The 24267-nt window shown below is 42.0% G+C and overlaps 1 protein-coding gene across 14 annotated transcripts in view; it reads left to right on the forward strand.

The window, feature by feature from the left end:
* The window catches only part of LOC132777847 (myosin-10-like), a 101994-nt gene that overhangs the window by 73610 nt on the left and 4117 nt on the right, over positions 1-24267 (forward strand). For 9 of the 14 annotated variants that reach the window (XM_067469839.1, XM_067469846.1, XM_067469840.1 and 6 more), the window contains 17 exons: positions 409-580; positions 1959-2171; positions 2589-2733; positions 4985-5191; positions 6060-6164; positions 7287-7439; positions 8238-8486; positions 10935-11147; positions 12453-12665; positions 12928-13089; positions 13816-13944; positions 14303-14391; positions 15598-15721; positions 16357-16565; positions 18086-18194; positions 18281-18453; positions 20691-20714. In XM_067469839.1, the coding sequence (XP_067325940.1) occupies positions 409-580; positions 1959-2171; positions 2589-2733; positions 4985-5191; positions 6060-6164; positions 7287-7439; positions 8238-8486; positions 10935-11147; positions 12453-12665; positions 12928-13089; positions 13816-13944; positions 14303-14391; positions 15598-15721; positions 16357-16565; positions 18086-18194; positions 18281-18453; positions 20691-20714 (2689 nt within the window). The remainder of the gene's footprint in view (positions 1-408; positions 581-1958; positions 2172-2588; positions 2734-4984; positions 5192-6059; positions 6165-7286; positions 7440-8237; positions 8487-10934; positions 11148-12452; positions 12666-12927; positions 13090-13815; positions 13945-14302; positions 14392-15597; positions 15722-16356; positions 16566-18085; positions 18195-18280; positions 18454-20690; positions 20715-24267) is intronic. The other 5 variants (XM_067469842.1, XM_067469844.1, XM_067469849.1 and 2 more) reach the window with 1 other exon arrangement.

Consider the following 24267-nt stretch of genomic DNA (forward strand, 5'->3'; position numbering starts at 1 on the left):
CATCCTTGTGGGAGGCTTCTCTCGTGTCCCCGCATGAGGAGCTGGAGCTGATAGAGGGAGCTCATCCGCGTTCTCCCCAGATTTGAACCTGCGACCTGTCGGTCTTCAGTCCTGCCGGCACAAGGGTTTAACTCACTGTGCCACCGGGGGCTCCCTCTTTACTGCCATTATGCCTCACCATTGTCCGAGTTGGTTTGAGCTAATGAGGGATGAGAGTTTGCCATCACTGAGAAAGGCCCAGCTTCTAGAATAGAACAACTTAGAAAGATGAATGGTGAGATCCAAACAGGACAGCTTTATGGGTTGTATCCTCCATGTAGTCCTTGGTGTTCTTCGCAAGGCTGTGTAGGATGTGTTCTGTTCCTTAGCTTGACTTTCCTATTTGTTCCTCACCCATCCACCCTCCAGATCGGCTAAAGAAGGAAGAAAAGGGGCGTCAGGAGCTGGAAAAGCTGAAGCGCAAACTGGATGGGGAGGCGGGTGACCTGCAGGAGCAGGTGGCAGAGCTGCAGCAACAGCTGGAGGAGCTCCGCCAAGCACTGGCAAGGAAGGAGGCTGAGCTGCAGGCAGCCTTGGCCAGGTATGTGGGACCTCATGGCAGCAGGATGGGACCCATTTCTGTGCTTGTAGGAGGCTCCAGGAAGGGAGTGATGCCTCAAGTGAGTCCCCTATAGCCTCTAAAATAGGGAGACTTGGCTCTTCCAGATGTTTTGGTCTACAAGTCCACAGAACTTTACTGTTGGCCATGATAGTTCTTTCAAATCAGAGACTGGAAAAGTTACTTTTTTGTAATACAACCCCCACAAACACTTCCCAGCTCTGAGATTCTGGGAATTGTTATCCTCAAAAGTAATTTATCAAAACTCTGGATAAAGACCGGAGGATAATATGCTGGAAGTGAACTAGATACGAAGGTATTAATGGAATCAGTTGCATGAGTTCCTTTTAAAAATAAATTGCAGGTATTGGAGGCCCCAATCCACATTCCCTCCCTAGAAAGCAGCCATGAGAGTTTTAAATTTGTTGCAATCGATAATATTGGGTGACGAGAATTGATATGGAAATTGAGAGAGAAGACATTCAAAGGGAAATAAGTAATATAGTAAAGGGAAAAAATATAATGTACTAAGTGAAGTAAGGTGGAAAATGTCACAAAAATGGTATAGGACCCCTGCACAACTTTCACGTTGTTTACCAGGGGTAAAGGACACGTGTTATCATGGTTGTAAACAAAGAGGTGTGTTTAATTATATGATATGGGAATGTAACAGGGGCATACTGGAGAATGATTGAAGGAGAAATTAATAGAATGTTAAATCTTCAAATAATAATAGCCAATAGAAATATATTACATGCAAGGATACCAGGAGTATCTAATGTGCAAAAGGAAAGAGTGGCTGACAGATTAATCGTGTGTGCACAAATTGTTTTAGTGAGGGGTTGGAAAGATAAAATAAAGTGGACTCTGGCAAAGTGGTATAATTATGTAGTGAATATTCTAAATGTGGAAATAACAAATTGCAAATTGAACAATATAGACAAAATAGAAAATGTTATAACAATTAAGAGTATGTGGGATCCAGTTAGGAATTATTTAGAGAATTTATTAAGATGTGGAGTGGAAAAATTGAGATTAAGACTGATATTTCAAATGTAATTTCTGTATTTTATTGTATGTAAATTGTATGTCCAAGGGGAGGGGTGGAGGGTGGGAATGGCGTAAAACATCTTTAAAATAAAACATTATTAAAGTAAGTAAAACATTATTAAAAAGATAAATGAGATTAAGGGGACACAACATTTCCTCTGTACTGTTGTGGCCTCTTCCAAAGATTTTTTGCTCTCCTTCCATCCTCTCAATGCTATGTGCTACTAACTTCCCTCGCTCCTTTTTCCTGGGCTCGACCTCGACCTCCTCTGGCCCTATATTTCTTCTGACCTTTCTGTCCACCTTGCAGAGTGGAGGATGAAGCGGCACAAAAGAACGCAGTGTTGAAGTCTCTGCGGGAGCTGCAGGCCCAACTGGCTGAACTGCAGGAGGACATGGAGTCTGAGAAGGTGGCACGGGCCAAGGCCGAGAAGCAGCGGCGCGATCTAGGCGAGGAGCTGGAGGCCCTAAAGACAGAGCTTGAGGACACGCTGGATTCGACAGCAGCCCAGCAAGAATTACGGTAAAGAGCTGTGCTCAGTGGTGACCTCAACCAAATGGTCCCACCTCTTGGGTTATGAGATCTGGAGAAATAAACCTCCCTAAGAAACAATGGATTCAAATGGCAGGAAAAGAGATTCCACCTAAACATTAGGAAGAACTTCTTGATGCTATTCAGTAGTGTAATATTCTGCCTTGGAGTGTGGTGGAGTCTTCTACTCTGGACATTTTTAAGCAGAGGCTGGGTGGCCATCTCTCAGAAGTGCTTTGATTGTGCTTTTCTTGCATGGCAGAGGTTGGACTGGATGGCCCTTGGGGTCTCTTCCAACTCTATGATTTTAATTGTTGTTTATCGGTAGAGTCCCCTCTGTCTGACCGGGTCCCATTCACATAGCCCTCTAGTTCCAGTGCTAGCCTTGTCCTTTCCCTCTTCTCACAGGTCAAAACGGGAGCAGGAAGTGACTGAACTCAAAAAGACCATCGAGGAGGAAGTCAAGATGCATGAAGCGCAAGTGCTGGATATGCGCCAGCGCCACACGAGTGCCCTAGAGGAGCTGTCGGAGCAGCTGGAGCAGTCACGACGGGTGCGCAGATGGTTGTGGGAACTCAAGATGAAATGGGGAGGGAGAGGCATCTTGGATAGGGAAGATTTCTAGCAACTAAAACCCCTCTTGGGTTAAGTGAAAGGTCAGGTATCTTGGGCCTCCAAATGTTTTGAGTTGCCACTTCCCCAATTCCCTTTGGACAGAGATTCAACTGTCTTTCTTCATATTTATTTATTTACGACATTTATATGCCGCCCTTCTCACCTCAAAGGAGACTCAGAACGGCTTACAAAATATATATACATACAATATATTATATTATTAATATAGTACTATATCAGCATTATATATTACTATATTGTACTATACCATTATATTGTAATATTATTAGTAATGTTACATGTAATATAAAATATATAATTATAATGTCATATTATTATTATATTGTATTACATTATAATATTATAAATATTATATGTAGATACAGTATATTATATTACATTATACATTCATACACAGGAACTGCTGGATTTTGGAGGGTAGGGATGCATGACAGGTAGAATCTCCCTTATTTATTTATTTATTTATTTATTTATTATTTAAACTTATATGCCGCCACTCCCCTGGGGCTCGGAGCGACTTACAAGAATAGCTAAAATCTAACAAAGTTTAAAAGCAATTTAAAACAATTTAAAAACAACAGTATCAAACATTAAAAGCCTGTCGGAACAGGTATGTCTTACATGCCCTGCGGAAAGCTGGTAAGTCCCGCAGGGCACGAACTTCAGGTGGCAGAGCATTCTAGACTGATGGCGCCACTGCTGTGAAGGCTCTGCGTCTGGTTGCTGTTAGATGCAAGGTCTTGAAATGCTTGGGACAAGACGTGTTTTGGATTTGGGGTGGGGGTGTATTTGTATATATGTATATACTTTTGGAAGGCATGACCTTCTAGAGATCATAACCTTTTGGAAAACCAGAATCTCCATCACCTTTTGGAGAAAAAATGACATTCACAACTATTTCAAAATCATAACCCTTTTGTAAAAATGTGATCTTCCAGAGAAGAGCCAAAAATTCTTTTGAGTAAAATTTTCTATTCAGTGGTATATATCAGTAGTATATACCCCTCAGTGGTGTTTTCCACTTGTTAGACTGATAACCTCGTTGTCTCTGATCTGTTAGGAACAGAGATTATTCCAATGCATAAAATATAGCAGTTCTTCAGAAGTGTTCTTTTCAGTGCCCAAAAACATCTACTCTGCCATAAAAACATCTTCTTCCCATATCATGCTCTCAAGAGACAAAAATAAAGTAGACTTCGTTAAAAGTAACATATTTGGTTTACTCACAACCTTCAAGTATTCAGCAGGTACATAACTTGACAAGTACATGACTTATCAATCCAATCACAGATGGGATTTGAAGTAGTTTCTCTACGCAGATAACACAGGGCATCTTTCTTATCATCAACAGCAACACGAGTTTGCTCTTAACAGTCCAAAGTCTAACGGTGTCTCTCTGTTCTAAAATAGAGTCTGAGCTTTGAGCAGTCCCAGATCTGATCATGTGGTCTGCAGCTCCTCCCACAACCTCAAGAAACATAGAGTAAAGGGAAAACTGCATACTAAAACATAAAAGTATACAATACAGTAAGCAAACCGAACCCTAAACAAAACAAATTACTAGTGGAGGCTTGAAGAAGGTTGCTAGCTCCAACATATACATAATGAGATAATTTGGAGATAATACCTGTGTCTAAACAGAAATTCAGTTATGTCCGTACATATCTTATCCACAATATTTTAAAATAATTTTGTGCATGAAACAAAATTTGTGTACATTAAACCATCAGAATAAAAGGTGGCACTATCTCATTCACACATGTGGACAATTTTGGAATTTTTCAGATTTTGGATTTTGGATATGGGATGCTCAACCTGTAGTGAAATCTGAAGGTTCAAATTGTGGGAGGGTCTGCCTGTAGTTTGAGTTCCAATGTACCGTTTTAAACGTGGGTTCAAAGACTTAATTAGTAATTTTTGCAAGTGTGCATTGAGTTTTCTTTGATTGGAAAGCAGGGTTAAAAGTACTTAAATATGTGAGCAAAGTGATTTCCACACGATAATCCTGAGTAGGTTTGCTCTTAACAAAGACAGCTTGAATTTCAGTGGGACTCATTCACAAGTTACATGCATTATGAATCATATATTTTATAGGCTTAAGTAGATAGGCAGTCCGTATCATGAGGGCATTGTGGATTCTTATTTCCATCTCTCTTTGTTATTACCAGTTCAAAATTAATTTGGAGAAGACGAAGCAGGCTCTGGAAGGGGAGAATGCTGAGATGCAAAAGGAGGTGAAGCTCCTGCAAGCAGCCAAGGTGGAGTCGGAGCAGCGGCGCAAGAAGCTCGAGGGCCAGGTCCAGGAGCTGCAACTCCGAGCTGCTGAAAGCGAAAGAGCCAAGGCTGAGCTCATGGAGAGGCTGGTGAAGCTGCAGGTGAGTGTGGTGGGTTGGGAGAGGTTTTAGCCTTGCTTTGGATTCCTGTATATCTATAAACATTATTTTCACTTTGTTGAGTTTGCTCTACGGCAGCTCAGATTTTATGATTTGCTCAGATTTTTCATCACACTGACCTTTTCTATAAAATATCTGCATAATGCTGCAAAAACCCTGGTTTTTGAGATAAATGGGATGATGCCAATTATCTGCTGGGATGACAGATGGCGAAGTAGGAAACAGGCATCAAGATATGCAGGTTGGACTCCACCATCAAGCTCAGGTGGCAGATCAGTATTGACTGCTAACTGGCTGTTATTGTTCGACATCACAACTGCTTCCGTCTGCCACATAACTTGTCTTGGAACGAATTTAATTCCTTCAGTTTATTGGAGGAGCCCCTGGTAGTGCAATGGGTTTAACCCTTGAGCTGGCAGGACTGCTGACTGAAAAGTCGGTGGTTCAAATCTGGGGAGCGGGGTGAGCTCCCCTCTGTCAGCTCCAGCTTCTCATGTGGGGACATGAGAAAAGCCTCCCACAGGATGATAAAATATCCGGGCTTCTCCTGGGCAACATCCTTGCAGACGGCCAATTCTCTCAACACCAGAAGCAACTTGCAGTTTCTCAAGTCGCTCCTGACATTAAAAAAAGAAAAGTTTATTGGATGCATATAAAGGTACAGGAGTAGAGGGTGTTACAGAGTTCAAGCTCTTCCGATGTCACCAGAGATCTTTTCATGAATGCTGATTGCATGAGCTACCATTATGATTGCAACCCTAAGTTTCCTTTTATGAGAGCTTGATGTCTCAATTTCCTCTGATGCATTTTGACTCCATCTTTACTTTGTCTTGTGATTGGTTGGAAACAGAATGAGCTTGATGGAGTCTCTGGCACCCTGGGAAGCACAGAGTCCAAGACAATAAAGCTTGCCAAAGACCTCGCCACTGTGGAATCCCACTTGCAAGATACTCAGGTATGTAACAAACATGAAAGTGAGAAGCAGAGAAAGTGGAACACTGTGAAAAGCTATGCACTCTTTACAGGAAGGGATTAGTATTAGCTTTTGCCTCTCAGCAAGGGCCATGTGGTGGCTCAGTGGGTTGAACTGCTGAGCTGCTGAACATGCCGACTGAAAGGTTGGCAGTTCAAATCCAGGGAGTGGGGTGTTAGGCCCAGCTGCTGCCAATCTAGCAGTTTGAAAACATACAAATGTGAGTAGATCAATAGGTACCACTTCAGCGGGAAGGTAACACCGCTACATGCAGTCATGCTGGCCACAAGACCTTGGAGGTGTCTATGGACAACACTGGCTCTTCAGCTTAGAAATTTAGATGAGCACAACCCCCCATGGCTAGATTTAATGTCAGAGGAAACCTTTCTTTTTTGCTCTCAGAGGATAAAAATGTGGATGGTGAGAAACGCAGTGGATTGAATGTTGTTTGGGGCCCTTAATATACATTTATATTCAGATTTAATTGCAGAATGAGTCAGAGTCTTTTTGGCTCTTTTTGGCCTCTATTTTTTGTGTCTTTAAAATGGAAATAAAGGCAACCTACTTCCTAGGCTGCAGTTGTAAACAGGATTAGTCTATAAAGCATTACTGCAGTACAGACATAGTTTCAAATGATCTAATAATAGTTATGTCTTGCCTATATGTTCAGCTGCTTGCAAATAAATGAAATTATTAGATGTCATTAAGTAGCAAGTTTTGGTAAACATACACTCACAAGCAACAGCTGTAGCACCAAATACACCTAGTCATAAAACATCCTTAATTTTTTCTTCTTCAGAGGGCATTGTTCTAATAGCCTGTTTGTGTTTGACCTCCTGATCAGAATTTGGTTAAGCTGAAAAATAACTCCATGAATTGATTTGAATAATAAATCCCACAATCCAATAACTATGTTTGTCTAGGGGATTATGGAAACAATAGATCAAAAAAACATTCTAAACAGAGGAAGACAATTTGATCTGGCAGTCATGAGCCAAGAATAACTGATTTGATTTCCTGTGGCAAAATCATTAAAGGCACATAGACACACAAACTTTTTTTGTTTTTGTCTCTCTCTCTTCCCCACTTTCTTCCCAATTCCAGGAACTTCTCCAAGAAGAGACACGGCAAAAGCTGAATCTGAGCTCTCGGGTCCGGCAACTGGAAGAGGAAAAAGCGGCCATGCTGGAACAGCTGGAGGAAGAGGAAGCTGCCAAGGCCAACTTCAGCCGCCAGATGCAGAGCTTGCAGCAGCAGGTGAGACAGAAAGGAGGAGCAGAAAGATGGCATATTTATCTCAAATTTAATCTTGCTTGCAAGAAAAAAAAATCATGGTCTAACAAGAGATAACTGTATTGCAAAAACTACGCAGAACTTTTTTGAAGACGACCCCCCCCCCCTTTAAACATCTGGCCAGTAAACAAAATTCTGGATATTTTAAAATAAAAAAGTAGTGTTTCCATATTTTGAACATGGTATTTAATCTTGCACCAATTTCTTTATTATCTCTGATTAATTGCTTTCTTTGTGCACTGAAATGAAAACTAAAACTTTGAAAGAAGTATACTCTTCTCTCTTCCCAGTGATGTGGCTCTAAAAATGTAAATACTGGCTTGGTTCTGCCAGACATCTTTTTCTGAAGCCCACTTTTTTTTGACTGCCCACCTCCTTCCTGGCATTAAGGCATGGAAAAGTGATTATAAGCCTTTGAAAATCAGCAGTGCATCAGCTGAGATGCAGTGTGTCAAAAACACATCACTGTGGGGGGGGGGGGGGGTTCCCATCCAGACATTTGTTGGAAGCATGGTAAAAATTATAACAAAAGATGGTATCTGGGTAAACACATGCTAATAATGTTTTTCTTGAGTGGTTCTTGTGCATATGAGGGAATAAATTGAGAGCACAGCCTGGTCACAGTGGCAGGGGAGCTGAATATCTTCTTTCTATAAGAAGACTCCTGCAAACGTGCCTTCCAGTTTTTCCATTTTTTTTAGTGTTGCATGTGTATTTGTACAGGGCAGTGTGTGACTTCATCCTGTGTGGCAATTTCCCCAGGTCATGGAGACTAAGAAGAAGCTGGAGGAAGATGCCGGAGTGGCTGAAGCCATAGAGGAAGCTCGGCGGCGGGCAGCCAAGGACCTGGAGGGCCTCTCCTTGCGCTACGAGGAACGGGTCCAGGCCTGTGACAAGCTGGAGAAAGGGAGGACCCGGCTGCAGCAGGAGCTGGACGACGTCACTGTGGCCCTCGACCAGCAGCGCCAAGTGGTCTCTGCCCTGGAGAAGAAACAGAAGAAATTTGACCAGGTGAGTCTTGTCACATTTCCCTATGTGCCAACCCAGGCTCTGAGATATGAATTCTTAAAAAAGTAACTTTCCCAGGCTTTGCCCTTCACTTCTTCACCACCACCTGAGGATAATTGATGCCACTTTCTCTTCATTTGTCCTGAAATCCACTTCACAAATGACTCTGATTACCTCAAGATGAAAGGCGGCTTCTCAAAGCTTTCCTCTTCTTGCAACCCAGCCAGAATGTTTATTTATTATCTATTTATTTATGATATTTATATGCTGCCCTTCTCACCCCGAAGGGGACTCAGAGCGGCTTACAATTTACATGTAAATAGAATATATTATATTATTAACATAGCACAATATTGGTAACATACATTCCCATATTGTACTACACCACTATACTGTAATATTATTAGTAATATTACATGTAATATGAAATATATAATTATATATAGAATTCACCTTGACCTCAGCACCAGCCAGGAATCCAAAAGTAGTAGTAACAACAGTTTATTGAGAAAAGCACATAGAAAAAGGAAAAGTCACTATAGGAAATAAGAAAGGTCAACAAGAAATAAGCCAAACCAAACTGGCAATAAGAAAAAACACTCCAAAGGTAATAATCGAAACTATTCAAATCGGTCCCATAAAACAAGGTACAGGAAAACCAGAACCAAAACATGAGCATAAATACAAGGAAACAAGAATCAAGACATGAACATGAACATGAATCCAAAAGCAGGACAATAGAAATGTCTTAAAACATGAATCAAAAACTCCCAAGACCTTTGACTCAAAACATGAACTAGAAATGAGCTCGAGATCTTCACTGCTTTGCAGCGTTGCCTGATCTGAATTCTTAATGAAACAACTTTCAGATTTAAGGTCCACAAGACATGGAGTCATGCCCGTGACCTTGACTGCCTTTTCTTTTAAAGGATCTCTCATGCTGCTACTTTTCACAGAGTCTCTGTGATTGTCTTAATTTGCTTGCTTCTTCCATAAAATGAAGTCTGGGATTTTCAGGTGAACTTTCTCACCCATACGATTCCTTATTCTTATCTAGGGTTTCTATGAGACGAGTAGGCAAAAAGTCCTCATCAGCCAGTGCATCTCCCTGTCTGCTGGACTCTGAAGCAGTTTCACTTTCAAGCACATTCTCGCAGACAGGATCTAAACTCCCCCCCCCCCCCCCCCACATTTTCCTTATTTCCCTCAAAAAAAAACCCACCCACTTTCTCAGGCCCTGGAATAACAATCATCAGCAGCAGCTAGCTGAACCACAATGCTCCTACCCTTTCTTGTCTCAAGAAAACCATTCTAGTGACACAATTTCCCACTTGTACATTGGAATCACCTCCCCCACAGATGGACTTCTCCCACCTAGAATCGTAGGGTTGGAATACCCCAAGGGCCATCCAATCCTATGCTATTCTGCGATGCAGGGACACACAATCAGAGCACTCCCAACAGATAGCAATCCAGCCTCTGTTTAAAAATTCCAGAGGAGACTCCACCACACTCAAAAGGCAACATATTCAATTGTTGAAGAGTTCTTATTTTGGGTAGGTTTCTTCAAAATAGCGTACTTAAAGGCAAGGTCCACATATTTATTAGATCTTATGGCCTCATTGGGCCTCAACTTCACCTGATTTGTACTTCAGGTAGAAATGTGATAAAACATAGCTGTTAACTGTGTGAAGTATGGTAAAAAAAATAACAAAAGAAAACAAAAGATGCTATCTGGATTAAAATGTGGAGGCTGTTTTGGGGCCTATAGCTGGAAGTAAAGATTAGTTCTTGCTCCTACAAGTCTAGCCTTATCCTTTTAAGTCAGAGTTAGTAACTACATGGGGGCAAGTAGCCATTTTTTTGTGTGTTCAGCACACCAAAATACCTTCATTTTCCTCTGCAGCCTTAAAAAATGTGAAAGGAAGTGAGGCTCCATCACTTCCTGTTGCCATTTAATAGAAATGGTAGTGACATTTGGGGATCGTGTGAGGTTCTGGGATGCTTGTGGCATTGTATTTTATGCATTTTCACATGTTTGGGGAGCTTTTTGTCTGATTGAGATGCATACGTTGCTCAGAAATGACACCTTAATTTTTTAAAATGAGGTATTTTGAAGGTGGTGCCAAAAAGGTGTTCTGTGAAATAGGAGCATGTTGACAGGTGCCATAACTGTTCCATCCACTGTGTGTGTGTGTGTGTTTGACTATAATGAGGCCACAATAGTGGGAAGGAGGAAGCCAAACAGGCTTTGGGAGTTGGAGGAAGCTTATAAGCCATGATTATTCCTCCTTGATCAGCTGAATCAGGCATATCTAACATTTGAAAACTGGAGTCAGCCTGGTGAAAAGACTTGATTTTGGAACTCCTTGGTTAAAATCCTACTCCAAGGCTGTCAGGGAGGTTGTCCACCTTTGATTCTTGCTGAGGCTTGTGTTTGTTTTCTAACAGATGTTGGCTGAAGAGAAGCTGATCTCGGCCCGTTATGCCGAAGAGAGGGACCGGGCCGAAGCTGATGCCCGTGAGAAAGAGACCAAGGTGCTCTCACTGAGCCGGGCCCTGGAAGAGGCGCTGGAGACACGGGAAGAGATGGAGAGGCAGAACAAGCAGCTCAGGGCAGAGATGGACGACCTGGTCAGCTCCAAGGATGACGTTGGCAAGAATGTAAGTGATCCCAGGCACATTGGTGGCCTTACCAGAAACAGAGAGAGCGAGTGACACAGAGTGCAAAACACTGCTGAGAAATAAGAACCTGTTTCTTGTCCTTTCAGATATTTATCCGTACCCAGAGAGAAAAAGAGTAGACATTTTTAAAGATGGAAATGTTTACGATCAAGCTGGGAGTGTTTTAGTTTTAGCTATGAATAGATTTTCAATTTGTTTTAACTGTTTATATTTTAATGCCATTAATATTTAATTATATTTTAATGTTGGTATAATTTTGTAATTTAATAATATTCTGTTGTTGTTGTTTGTTGCCTGCCTCCCCTCATAGCTTGAGGCAAGGCACAACACGACATAGACAAGATGCATCAACATAAAAATACTTATATTAAAATGCATTACTATGAAATACACATATTAAAACAGTCTACACAATTAGCGCCATGGAGACAGCTATCATCGGTTTATATTTTGAGTTTTATCTATACTTTTTATATTTTTAATACCATTAATATTTAATTCTATTTTAATGTTTGTATAATTTTAGTTTTTAAGTGAATACCCATGATAGCCATTTCTAATGTATTTTAATTGCCTTACAAGATATATGTTTTAATGTTATTAGTATTATCATGTCTTATTGGATTATTTTATTTTGTTTTCATTTTGATGCTTAATTCTTTTGTTATAAGTTTACTGTTATTATTGTGGATTATTTTGATTTTTTTATGTGTTTGTATTATTTTGGGCATTAAATGTTTGCCTTTTTCTGTGTGTAAACTGCCCTGAGTCCCTTCGGGGAGAGAGGGCAGTCTAGGAATAAATAGTGTTGTTGTTGTTGTTGTTGTTATACTGGTTTTACTATAAGCCTATGAGTCTCTTTTTTAGAAAGAAAAAACTGAATAATAATAATAATAATAATAATAATAATAATAATACATCACACAGTCCTAGACACTCGGGAAGTGTCCAACGTGTGATCCAATACAACAGCTGGCAGAGTGTCTGCTGTGGACTCATCTTGTGTTTCTAATAATAATAATAATAATGCAATCTGATTAAATACAGTACAGTAGACACTTCACCTTCATGGGGTTTAGGAGCATAGGGTGCTCACAAAAACAGGAAAACTGCAAATGTAAAGAAAAATTGTGAACGCTGTTTTTTTAATCTGTGGAAGTTGACCGTAGAATGACACTGAGGTTACATCTTGTAATAATGTCCCCTATTATAAAAACTGAATGATAATAGCTTTCTAGAATGTTATTGATTCTGTTGTTCTCATTTTGCCTTGCTTTGAACCAGGTTCATGAGCTGGAGCGTTCCAAGCGGGCCTTGGAACAGCAAGTGCAAGAGATGCGAGCCCAGCTGGAGGAGCTAGAAGATGAGCTTCAGGCCACAGAGGATGGGAAGCTACGCCTGGAGGTCAACATGCAGGCCCTAAAAGCACAGCATGAGAGGGAGCTGCAGAACCGCGATGATGCCAACGATGACAAGAAGAAACTCCTCAGCAAGCAGGTTGGATAGGAGTGGACGGAAGTGTGGTCCCAACCCCTATAAGTCTTAGCCCAAGCAGAGTAGCCATATAAGACCAGGGTGGAGAGTGTGGCCTACAGGGAGGGAGCTCCCTCCCTTTCCAAAAATATTTGAAGTATTTTTCAGGCAAAGATGTTTGGAACTAGGAATCCCATTGGAACATTTTTTTCTGAGTCCCATTAGAGCTATCCTTTCGGGAAATGAGGTTCTAGGTCTTGAGCCTCCCCTCTGCTGCTCTTTTTAGGTGCGAGAGTTGGAGGCGGAACTGGATGCCGAGAGGAAACAACGTGCCCAAGCGCTGGCTGCCCGGAAGAAGCTGGAGCTTGATCTCCAAGAGGCAATGGCACAGCTGGATGCCGCCAACAAGGGACGGGACGAAGCAGGGAAACAGCTGCGCAAGTTGCAGGTATGTGTTTATGTATGTCTGAATGCAGGTAGTGGTGGTAGGTAGTGGCGGTAGGTAGGTAGGTATACCAACTTACCTGTATAAACGCATCTCCCCTTATCTAGGACTTTTAGATAGTCTGGGGAGGCCCTGCTCTCGATCCCGCCTTTCTCACAAGCACGTCTGCTGGGGACGATAGACAGGGCCTTCTCAGTGGTGGCCCCTCAGCTATGGAACACCCTCCCTAGGGATATCATACTGGCCCCCTCTCTTTTAACATTTTGAAAAAAAGTCAAGATGTAGCTTTTTGAGCAAGCGTTTGCAAATGCAGAGTAACAGACATAGGAATATGGAAGAACTGGACGATGTGACTGGACAATGTTTTAACCAGGAGACGCTAATGATTTATGTTTTTATTGATCTTGCTATGGTTTTATATTATATGTTAATGTTTTTAATTGTATTCATGGTATTGTGGGCATTGAATTGTTACCTCTGTAAACCACCTTGAGTTGCCTGTGGGCTGAGAAAGGCAGTATACAAATATAGTAAAGAAATAAATAAATACTTTATGGATTAATAGTGGATCAGTAAATGTGTCAAATGTCTCAGGTATCCAATTCTTGGGGAGCAAAAGGGAATGACCAATGTTTTGGGCAAAATAGTGCCCTTGGGTAAGTAGCTACAATTGAAAGGGAGATAGAAGCATGTTTGGACTACTTTGACATATCTCCTTTCTAATCTCAGGCTCAGATGAAGGAGCTCTGGCGGGAAGTAGAGGAGGCCCGGGCAGCCCGGGAGGAAATCTTCATCCAGTCTCGTGAGAGTGAGAAGAAGCTGAAGAACTTGGAAGCAGAGCTGCTGCAACTGCAGGAGGTAAGGGTGGCTCTCTAAGGCCTCTTTTGCACTATTCTTCCACTTGAGAGGTCTTGGATGCATCCTGTCTAATCCTGGAATGTGTGGTTTGAGCAGCCATTAGAATCCTCTGGCTGGGCATTTTCAATATTCCTCCCTGATCTGCAAACAACAGATTTTTCATATTGCACTTAAAGTATGGTCATAGTGCTACTATTGTGCAGTTTGAATGGACCTAGACAGCAGGACGTTCCATCCAGATGAGAGAGGCACCTGTCTCCCAGGCTTAATGTGACGTTCATGCAGCTAGTGGATCTATCACCACTAAGTTTTGCCCTCTTCTCTTCCATGTTCAATCCATGCTTTCCTGCTTTTTCAGGAACTGGCAGCGTCAGAACGAGCCAAGAGGCAGGCGCAACAGGAGCGGGACGATCTGGCAGATGAGCTGGCCAATGGGAACAGTGGCAAGTGAGTGCACTGATACGTAATCCTTGCCTCCTTTAAGGCCCATGCTGCTCCTTTTGATTTAAATGATGGTATTTTGAAGTCTACTTTCCACTTGTTATTGTTGCAAGAAGCAAGCTACAAAATTTGGGGCTAATATCAGAGGCTTTTGACAGTTTTGGAGCAAAAGAAATATCACCAGAAATCAGGCCAAATTTTTTAAGAAGGTTTTAGTAGAATCTGGGCTTTTTAGGACACGATTCATAGGCTGTATCTAGGCATCCCAGGAACTTAATGCAGCCTGCAGTTCGTACTTTGCCTTCCCATGCCTTCAAGCAGCGATTATCAACCTGGGAGTCAGAACCCCTGTGGGTTCATGGGGGGGGGGGGTGTCAGTGGGGTCACCAAAGCCCATCAAAAAACACAGTATTTTCTGTTGGTCATGGAGGTTCTGTGTGGGAAGTTTGGCCCAATTCTATCATTGGTGGGGTCCGGAATGCTCTTTGATTTTAGGTGAACTATAAATCCCAACAACTAACTCATAGTTTTCAAGGTCTATTTTCCCCAAACTCCACCAATGTTCACATTTGGGCATATTGAGTATTCCTGCCAAGTTTGGTTCAGATCCGTCATTGTTTGAGTCCACAATACTATCTGTGTGTAGATGAACTACAACTCCAAAACTGAAGGTCAATGCCCACCAAACCCTTCCAGTATTTTCTGTTGGTCATGGGAGTTTGATTCAAATTTGGTTCAAATCCATCGTTGATTGAGTTCAGAATGCTGTTTGATTGTAGGTGAACTATAAATCCCAGCATCTACAACTCCCAAATGACAAAATCAATCCCCCACCCCCAAACAGTATTCCAGTTTGGGCATATCTGGAATTTGTGCCAAATTTGGTCCAGTGAATTAAAATACATCCTGTGTATCAGATATTTACATTACGATTCAAAACAGTAGCAAAGTTACAGTTATGAAGTAACAACGAAAATAATTTTATGGTTGGGGGTCACCACAACCTGAGGAACTGTATTAAGTGGTCGCAGCATAAGGAAGGTTGAGAAACACCGCTTTAAAGGCTTTTCATATGGAAGCAACCTACGTGGCCTTCTTGAGGGTGTTCTCTTAGTTCAGTCCCCCTCCCCCCAAAAGAAACCCCCTCCCTTTGAGTAGCCACCTTTCATCTGATCCCTCTCCTTTACACATTTCTTCCATCCGTGTCTTCAGGTCAGCACTTCTGGATGAAAAGCGCCACTTGGAGGCAAGAATCGGTCAGTTGGAGGAAGAGTTGGATGAAGAGCAAAGCAACATGGAACTCCTCAATGATCGGTACCGTAAGCTCAGCATGCAGGTGAGTTGCTCTTTTGAAACATCAATTCCTCACTCTTCTTCTGTACTGGAATCAAAGCTTGGAAACTTTACAGTGCAGCACCTGTACCCACTTGGGATATATTCTTAAATGTCTTGTGGAAATAGGAAACCATGGATCATAGTGATCCCCATTGAGATGAATGAGCTCCACTGGAAGTTACCTTAGAGACTCCCTGGAGGACCTAGAATTGGCCTCTTCAACCTGCAGCCCTCCAGGTTTTTGGGCCTCCTACTCCCAGAAGCTCTAACGAGCTTGTTCAGTGGTCAGGCATTCTGGGAGATGAAGTCCAAAACCCTTAGAGGACTGCAGGTTGAAGGGCCTGTTAGGTTGGAATTTGTTAGGTCATCCAAGGTGAGTCTATGGTATTGTTTAATAGAAGCATAACATAGAACTGCATAGAGAATCTAGAAAATCCCTAGAGGACATATTTTCTTGGGTGCAACAGCGGGTCCAGTCCCACGGGTACTGGGGTTGTACTATATTTTGCTTTTTGTCTACTGCTGGTAGAACCCTCAACCAGCACAACCCTGTTGTTGGGGGATTGTGGCAGCCGTAGTCCTAAAACATGACAGGATTTCAGAGCTTGACGTGGGACCTCTTTCTGATCTCTCCAGGTTGAGACGCTCACCACAGAATTGGGAGCTGAGCGCAGCTTCTCACAGAAAACAGAGAACGCTCGGCAGCAGCTCGAGCGCCAGAACAAAGACCTGAGGGCCAAGTTGGGTGAGATGGACTCCTCCGTCAAGTCTAAATACAAGATGGCAATTGCAACTCTGGAGTCCAAGGTGGCACAGCTGGAAGAACAGTTGGAGCAAGAGTCCAGGTACAGCAAGCACTCTGTGCCTATTCCCAGTTTGGTATAGTGGTTGAACACATGTGGCAAAACTATAGCCCCCCAGATAGTGAATTGTAGCTCCCCATTATCCCTGTGCTGGCTGGAACCCATATTGGAGTCCAGCATCTGAGTCCAGCCATTGAAACTGGGACAAAGCTAGATTAAAAACCCATAGAATAAATAGAAGTTGTGGGTTGAAGAGGGAAATTACGTTAGCATGATGGGAAAGAGTTAAATGCCCCTTTGCCTGCACCAGTCCTCCAAGGTCACTTAGGATATCTGAGTACATATCTTGATGTCACATAATTTGGCCCATAAAGTTCAAATCTCAATTCAGCCACAAAGTTTATTGGGTTTCCATGAGTTTACCAGTGTTGCTTGGTAACCTAGTTTGCTGCATTGTTATAAAGCATACAGTCATGGCCAAGAACTCTGTGTACCTTGAACTCTCAAAAGATCTTTAATCTGGGCTTTGTTTGCATGGTTCTGCTGATGCTAAACATGCTGTGTGCTAAGAGCAGGGGGCAACAAACTATAGATACATGCTTATAGGTGAATATCATAAGTAAGTTTGGAATTGGAATAGGCAAATTAAGATTTAAGCTGTTGGATTCATGCATGAGTCCTGTGTTGGGCGAGTGGGCTTATTAACAAAAGGCCCTCCTCATAAATGTACAGCAGAGTAACTTATTAGCAGCAGAATGACCCAGCACAAGAAGCCCAAAGTGATAAAAAGAACAAAAACACACAGACCAATGTTACCTCTTCCAAAGGAGGCTTTTCTTTGTAGTAAAATAATATAGTTGCACTATTTACAATAATAAGGTTTCCACAACACAAAGTCCTTTATACTTCCTTCTTTGCTGCCATGCTGAGCTTCTTCCTCATGCAGATAAACAGCGTTGCTCTCACAGAGCCTCCTCTCACAACAAACTTATACTGGAGCTTTACACAGTAGTTTTTTACACACAGCAGCCTTTATACTGGAGCTTTAAAGCCGAGGCTTTACACACAAGGCCTTCAATCTGGAGCCTTTTCACACCAGGCCTTCTCACAGCCTTCTCATAGACTAAGGCTTCCTCACACTGTGAGGCCTACCTCACACAGAGGTTTTTCTCACAGACTAAGGCCTACCTCAAACTATTTATTATTTATTTATTTGCCATATTTGTATACTTTGCGTACTGCCTTTCTCAACCCAAAGGCGACTCAAGGCAGTTTCAATCTGAGGCCTTCTCTCAGACTGAGACCTTTCTCCCACTGAGGTTTACCTTCGACTAAGGGTGCTAAGCTACAGGCACACCTGCTTATATAGAACTGCAGATTTTGCTGAGTCTTTGCATCTGTTTAACCATTTCAATGCTTGACTCACATTTTTGTAATTAAAAATAATTTCTTAATTTCTTAATATTTCTGACATCCTGTAGACTTCAGTGGACCTACTCCGGATCCAATCTAATATCTCCTCCACGTTCATCATGATTCTTATTAAATTTTCTGTTTCTAAGGGAACGGATCCTGTCAGGGAAACTTGTGCGTCGTGCAGAGAAAAAGCTGAAGGAGGTGATCCTCCAAGTCGATGAAGAGCGGAGGAATGCAGACCAGTACAAGGATCAGGTAGGGCAAAGACACACCTCATCTCCTGCTAGACATGCTCTTGTCAGGCCTCTCTCCTAGCGCCCTTCTCTTGCTCTTTCTGGCAGGTTGAAAAGGGCCACTTGCGGCTGAAACAGCTCAAGCGGCAGCTGGAGGAAGCCGAGGAGGAAGTATCACGGGCAAACGCAAGCCGCCGCCGCATGCAGCGTGAACTTGAGGATGTCACTGAATCAGCTGAGTCCATGAACCGCGAGGTCACCAGCCTGCGAAATCGCCTCAGGTGAGTGCTGTTTTTTGGGCTAATCCATTTAGATTTGAATACAGAACCAGATCCTAATACAGAGAGCATCACCCCCCCCCCCTCGTGTCCTCCCCCATGTCCTCCCATTCCAAATGGCCATACAAGTATTCTACAGATGTGTTGGAATGCAACTCCTAGGATTTCCAAGGCAGCTCTTCCTGGGATATTTTGGGAGTTGTTTTCAACACTCTACTTCTTGTCTTTGTTCTTCTATTTTTGCTATTCTCATATTTCTGTAAACCTGAGAGCTAGAGATTAAGCACGATGCTATACATTTCAGAATATTGTTTTAGGGAAAACATTAGCCAGTTGAACGTGTTTTAAAAGCTGTAAAGTCTGTTGTGATTCTTTGTTAATGTGACGTGGTATCATTATATCCCTTTTTTGGCTTTGTGATGAAAGTTATGAGAGAAAGCCCATTTAGTTTTCAAGCAGCGGTGCCACAATGGATTGCGATGGGGTGTGTTTGTAGTCTTGGTTTACCACCTCCGTGACCAGAGCCAAGACTAGAGTTGCCCCATATCTTGCCATATCAGAGATCATGCACTCTTGGTGGCAGGCTAATTAGAGATCTCACCCTGCATCGTTAGAATCTTTTTACAACTCACCTATACTGAAACAGTTAAAGCCATATAAATTACATCATCCCCAAATGGGTGAAAGGTTTTTAAGAGTAGCCCTGGTGGACCAAAGGTTACCCGTATATACTCAAGTATAAGCTGATCCAAATATAAGCCGAGGCACAAACTGTTACCACAAAAAAAACCTGGGAAAACATATTGACTTGAGTATAAGCCGAGGGTGGAAAATGTATCCTTCCAATAATAATAGAATAAAATAGTAAATGTAATGAAAACAATAATAATAGAGTAAAATAATGGAAATGTAACTATTTATTTATTTATTTACTTTATTTATATACCGCTTTTCTCAGGCCTCAGGTGACTCAAAGCGGTGAACAACATCAATACAAAACATCACAAGACAAGTATAGGGCAATTAAAAACAATTGTAACATAAATCATTAAACATCCATATAATAATCATTAGCGCCTCAACAGTAAAATCAGAATCCAGTCTCATCATCCATTATTCCGTATTCCTATGTTCAATTGCACTGTTTAATCAAATGCTTGTTTGAACAGCCACATCTTCACTTTCCTCCGAAACGTCAGCAGGGAGGGGGCCGATCTGATAACTGCAGGCAGGGCGTTCCACAGCCGAGGGGCCACCACTGAGAAGGCCTTGTCTCTCATCCCCGCCAAGCGCGCCTGTGATGCAGGCAGGACAGAGAGCAGGGCCTCCCCAGATGATCTTAGTGTCCTAGTCGGTTCATAGGAGGAGATGCGTTTGGAGAGGTTTTACAATAACAGTAATAACAGAGTAAAATAATAAATGTAATAATAATAGAGAAAAATAATACATGTAATAATAATAGTAGTAGAGTAAAATAATGTAAATGCAATTATAATAATACATAGAGTAAAATAATAAATGTAATAATATTAATAACAGAGTATTGACTCGAATATAAGCTGAGGGGGGCTCTTTTCAGCCTTAAAAAGGGGCTGCAAAACTCGACTTATACTCAAGTATATACGGTTATTTAATCCAGCTTCTTATAATGAACCGAATGGTTAGATATCATCTGGAGTACTGTGTGAAATCTAAGAATTATCTCAGCAGTCTAGAAAGTTCTTCCAGAGAAAGATAGTGATCGGTTTTCTATGAGGAATGGTTGAGAGAGCGGAGTATGTTTAGCCTGGAGAAGAAACCAGTGAGAAGCAATATGATAACCATCTTCAAAACCAGTGCAGAGGGGTGGTGCAAATAGCATTCCTGCAATTGCTCTTACCATTTCCAACTATGACTCTGCTCTGTGGTTTTAGCTATTCTGTTTCTAAGTGCTTACTCCACTAAGCTCCTGATTTTTTTCACCCAAAGGTATAGACCACATTGTAGACCACAATCATTCCCAGACAGTATCACCATTGTCCGAAATTGATGTGGGGATTATATTTCATTGCAAACCGATGGTTCAACATCAGAGATGGGTAGTTTAGGTCACAAACATGCTTCCCTCTTCCTCTTTTAGTATCAACTTCTTTCCAAATCATTTTTTCATGTTTGCATCTCTTTCTCCCCTTCCTTTCCCCAATCCCCTGTCTTTTCTTTCTCTCTGTGTGTGACATTCCATCTTTTTCTCAACCCAACAGCAAGGTAGAACGCCGGCAGCGGAAGTACGTTCTCACTCCCGTGTCCTGCATGTGTGTGCTGTGTGCAGTGTAGTTTTGGGGCGGGATGGGATTGTGAGGGAGGCTGCGTGTGCATGTATGTGTGTGCAGCTGCAGTGCAGAAACGCCCAGCTTCATGATTCCCAATTAGGGCTGAAACATACTGGACATAGGAGGTCCACAGTCTGATCCTCCTCCCTTAAAAATGTTGTAAATTTAAAAATAGCTTTGGGGTATTATTCATTGATGGGTTCAAATTATATCTCATTTTTTCCCTGCCAGGGAACTCAAGATGGCTTACACAATTTAAAATATTTTTCTTTAAAATGTACTATTACAAAAGTTGTTCATTGTTGTTGTCGCTGCTCCTGCTGTTGTTGTTGTGTGCCTCCAATTTATTTCCACCCTATGGAGACCCTAAAGTAAACTTGCCATTGGATTTTCTTGGCAGGTTTTTTTCAGAATATATTTTTCCTTAGCACCTCATTTCGCTCAGTTTAACAACTGTGTAGTAGGTGAAGCTGATCTTTGGGGTCCTAGTCTAATACCTTGATCACTTCCCGCCTTACTTACTTACGCGATCCCTCGTAGCCTGAGGATGATGGTCCTCCAAGTGTAGTGTCTTGGTGGTGGGTCCATAGGTGGCTGTGGAGCCCTATTTTTGATCCACATGTTCTCCTGCAGTGAGGACATCAGTTTCCAGGTAGAAGGCAGTCATGGTCAAGGTTGGCTTGATGCGCCTTCCTCTTGGCCCGTTTCTCCTTTTTACCCGACATTCGTACCTCTTTATATTCTGCAGCACTGCTGGTCACAGTTGACCTCCAGTTAGAGTGTTCAAGGATCAGGACTTCCCACTTCTCAGTGTCTATGCCACAGTTTTTAAGGTTGGCTTTAAGCCCATCTTTAAATCTCTTTCCCTGTCCATCGACATTACGTTTCCTGTCTTTGAGTTTGGAGTATAGTAGCTGCTTTGAGAGATGGTGATCGGGCATTCGGACAACATGGCCAGTCCAGTGGAGTTGATAATAGGAGCATTGTTTCAATGCTGGTGGTCTTTGCTTCTTCCAGCATGCTGACATTTGTCCGCCTCTTCCCATGAGATTGGGAGACTTTAGTATCCCAAATCTGGGATCTAGATCTAGAATCCCAAATATCAGCTTCATTTACTACACAATTGTTACTACATCTGTCTTTTAATTCAATAGCAGGGAGTAGTTTATAAACTGAAGAAACAGTGAGGAAGGAGAGGAAGGATTAGACTGTCCACCTCTCCCTGTTGTGTCTGTTTTGGCCCTGAAAGAGCAAAGAGCAAGAGTGCTTGCTTGGTATTTTTGGCAACTCTGACTTCCCTAGTCAGAGAAATAAATACTTTTATAGCAAGAGGGTGGGGAATGCTTGTGCTGTGGGAGCACTTGCTGTTGATGTGAGCTTTGAACTGCGCCTCTCCTCACTAGTAGAAGGAGATTTTTTTTAAAGTTAAGCTTTTGCTGCCCATTCCTGGCTGTTATCTCCTGGTAGATGCAGTGCACTTGTGACTATGCTCGAGGCTTTTCTCAGTCAAATAAGTAATCCACACTCAGGTGGGAATGCAAAAGAGAAAGAGGTGTTTTCCATACAATGATGGGAGAAAAAATTAACATTTCTCTCATTGACACCAGTGAAATCTATATGTAGCCTTAGCCTCGTACTCATTTCCCCCACCCCACCCCCAAAATCAAAACTGTTACCCAAACCAAAAAACCAATGCTCTGCTCCAGATGAAAGAGACTGAGACATCACCTTGCCCCATGTAGGGATGTTCCTAGTCTCCCAATTGGTTTGTGATGCTGCTGCTAATATATAATTTTCACCTAATTTTGTGTTCACCCCTCTCCAATCTCACTTTACCAAGTGAATTACAAGCTATTACAGCACGGTTGAGTCTATGGTCAGTTGTTTGCATCTGGGACTATGTGTTGGTCCCATATGTATTGGGCGAGTTGGTTTATTGACAAATAACCCTCTCCATAAATGCACAGCAGTGTAACTAATCAGCAGCAGCGTGGCCGAGCACCAGTAGCCCAAAGTGATAAAAGAACAAAAAGACACAGACCAATGTTATCTCTTCCATAGGAGGCTTTTCATTATAGCAAAATAACATGGTTGCACTATTTACATTGTGCCTCCGGTGGCACAATGGGTTAAATCCTTGTGCCGGCAGGACTGAAAACCAACAGTTTTGAATCCATGGAGAGTGCGGATGAGCTCCCTCTGTCAACCCCACCTCCCCATGTGAGGACATGAGCTAAGCCTCCTACAAAGATGATAAAACATCAAACAACATTCAGCGTCCCCTGGGCAATGCCCTTGCAGGTGGCCAGTTTATTTATTTAAATTATTTAAAACTTTTATATCCCGATCTTCTCAACCTCCGTAGAGGGACTCAGACCAGTTATCTCACACCAGAAGCGACTTGCAGTTTCTCAAGTCTCTCTTGACACACACAAAAACGTATTTACTAGAGCAAGGTTTCCATAACATAAACCAAGTTCTTTATACTTCCTTATTTGCTTCCATGCTGGGATTCTTTCTCATGCAAATAAATAGCTTTGCTCTCACAAAGCCTCTTCTCACACCAAAGTTACACAGGAGCTTTTTACACACAGCATCCCTCACACGCCATGGTCTTCAATCTGGGGCTTCTCTCACCAAAGCTTCTGACACCAAGCCTTCTCATACTGAGGCCTTTCTCACACTAAGGCCTTCTCACACTGAGGCCTTCTCACACTACCATAGACTGAGGGCTACTAAGCTACAGGCCCACCTGCTTATATTGAACTACAGCTTTTGCTGAGTCATTGCATCCATTTAACCCTTTCAGTGATTGACTCACATTTTTGTAATTAAAAATGCCTAGTTAATATTTAATATTTCCAGCAATATGGATTATCAGTTTATTTGGGAAAGGCTCAGCATTGACTGGAAAAAGCTTTAAAAATTTAGTGTTTTTAAAAATAAAACAGTGCAGAGAGGTTCCTGTAGCCATGCTAAAATGTGAACTGCAGCTCTTGAAGACAATTAAGCATCACTCCCCTTTTGAAGCAAGGAAGAAAAGAGCAATCTGAGCGGAGGGCCATAGCATTAGGTTTTAATGTTACTATTATATGTGGAGGTTTTCTGGGATTTTATGTTAGTATCATCTGTTTTATGTAGGCATTGAATGTTTGCCATTGTTATGTTGGAATCTGCCCTTCAGGGAGATAGAGCAGAATACAAATAAAGTTTTATTATTATTATTATTATTTTACTGACACAAAACCGCAGTATGTCTCAGCAAACAAGATCTATATGCTGGATTTCGTATCACAAAATCACAAATCAAACACTTCCCAAGCGTATAGGACTTTGTGATGTATTTTCGAATGATGCACGCAGATCCAAGTAAGGTGGCCTTTTGAAGTTGACAAATAGTGATTTTCTCAATGTTTTTGGTTTCCAAATGCTGGCTGAGATCTTTCGGCATGGCACCCAGTGTGCCGATAACCACTGGAACCACCTGTACTGGTATTAATAATAATAA

The sequence above is a fragment of the Anolis sagrei genome, chromosome 6 (assembly GCF_037176765.1).
Source record: "Anolis sagrei isolate rAnoSag1 chromosome 6, rAnoSag1.mat, whole genome shotgun sequence".
NCBI lineage: Eukaryota > Metazoa > Chordata > Lepidosauria > Squamata > Dactyloidae > Anolis > Anolis sagrei.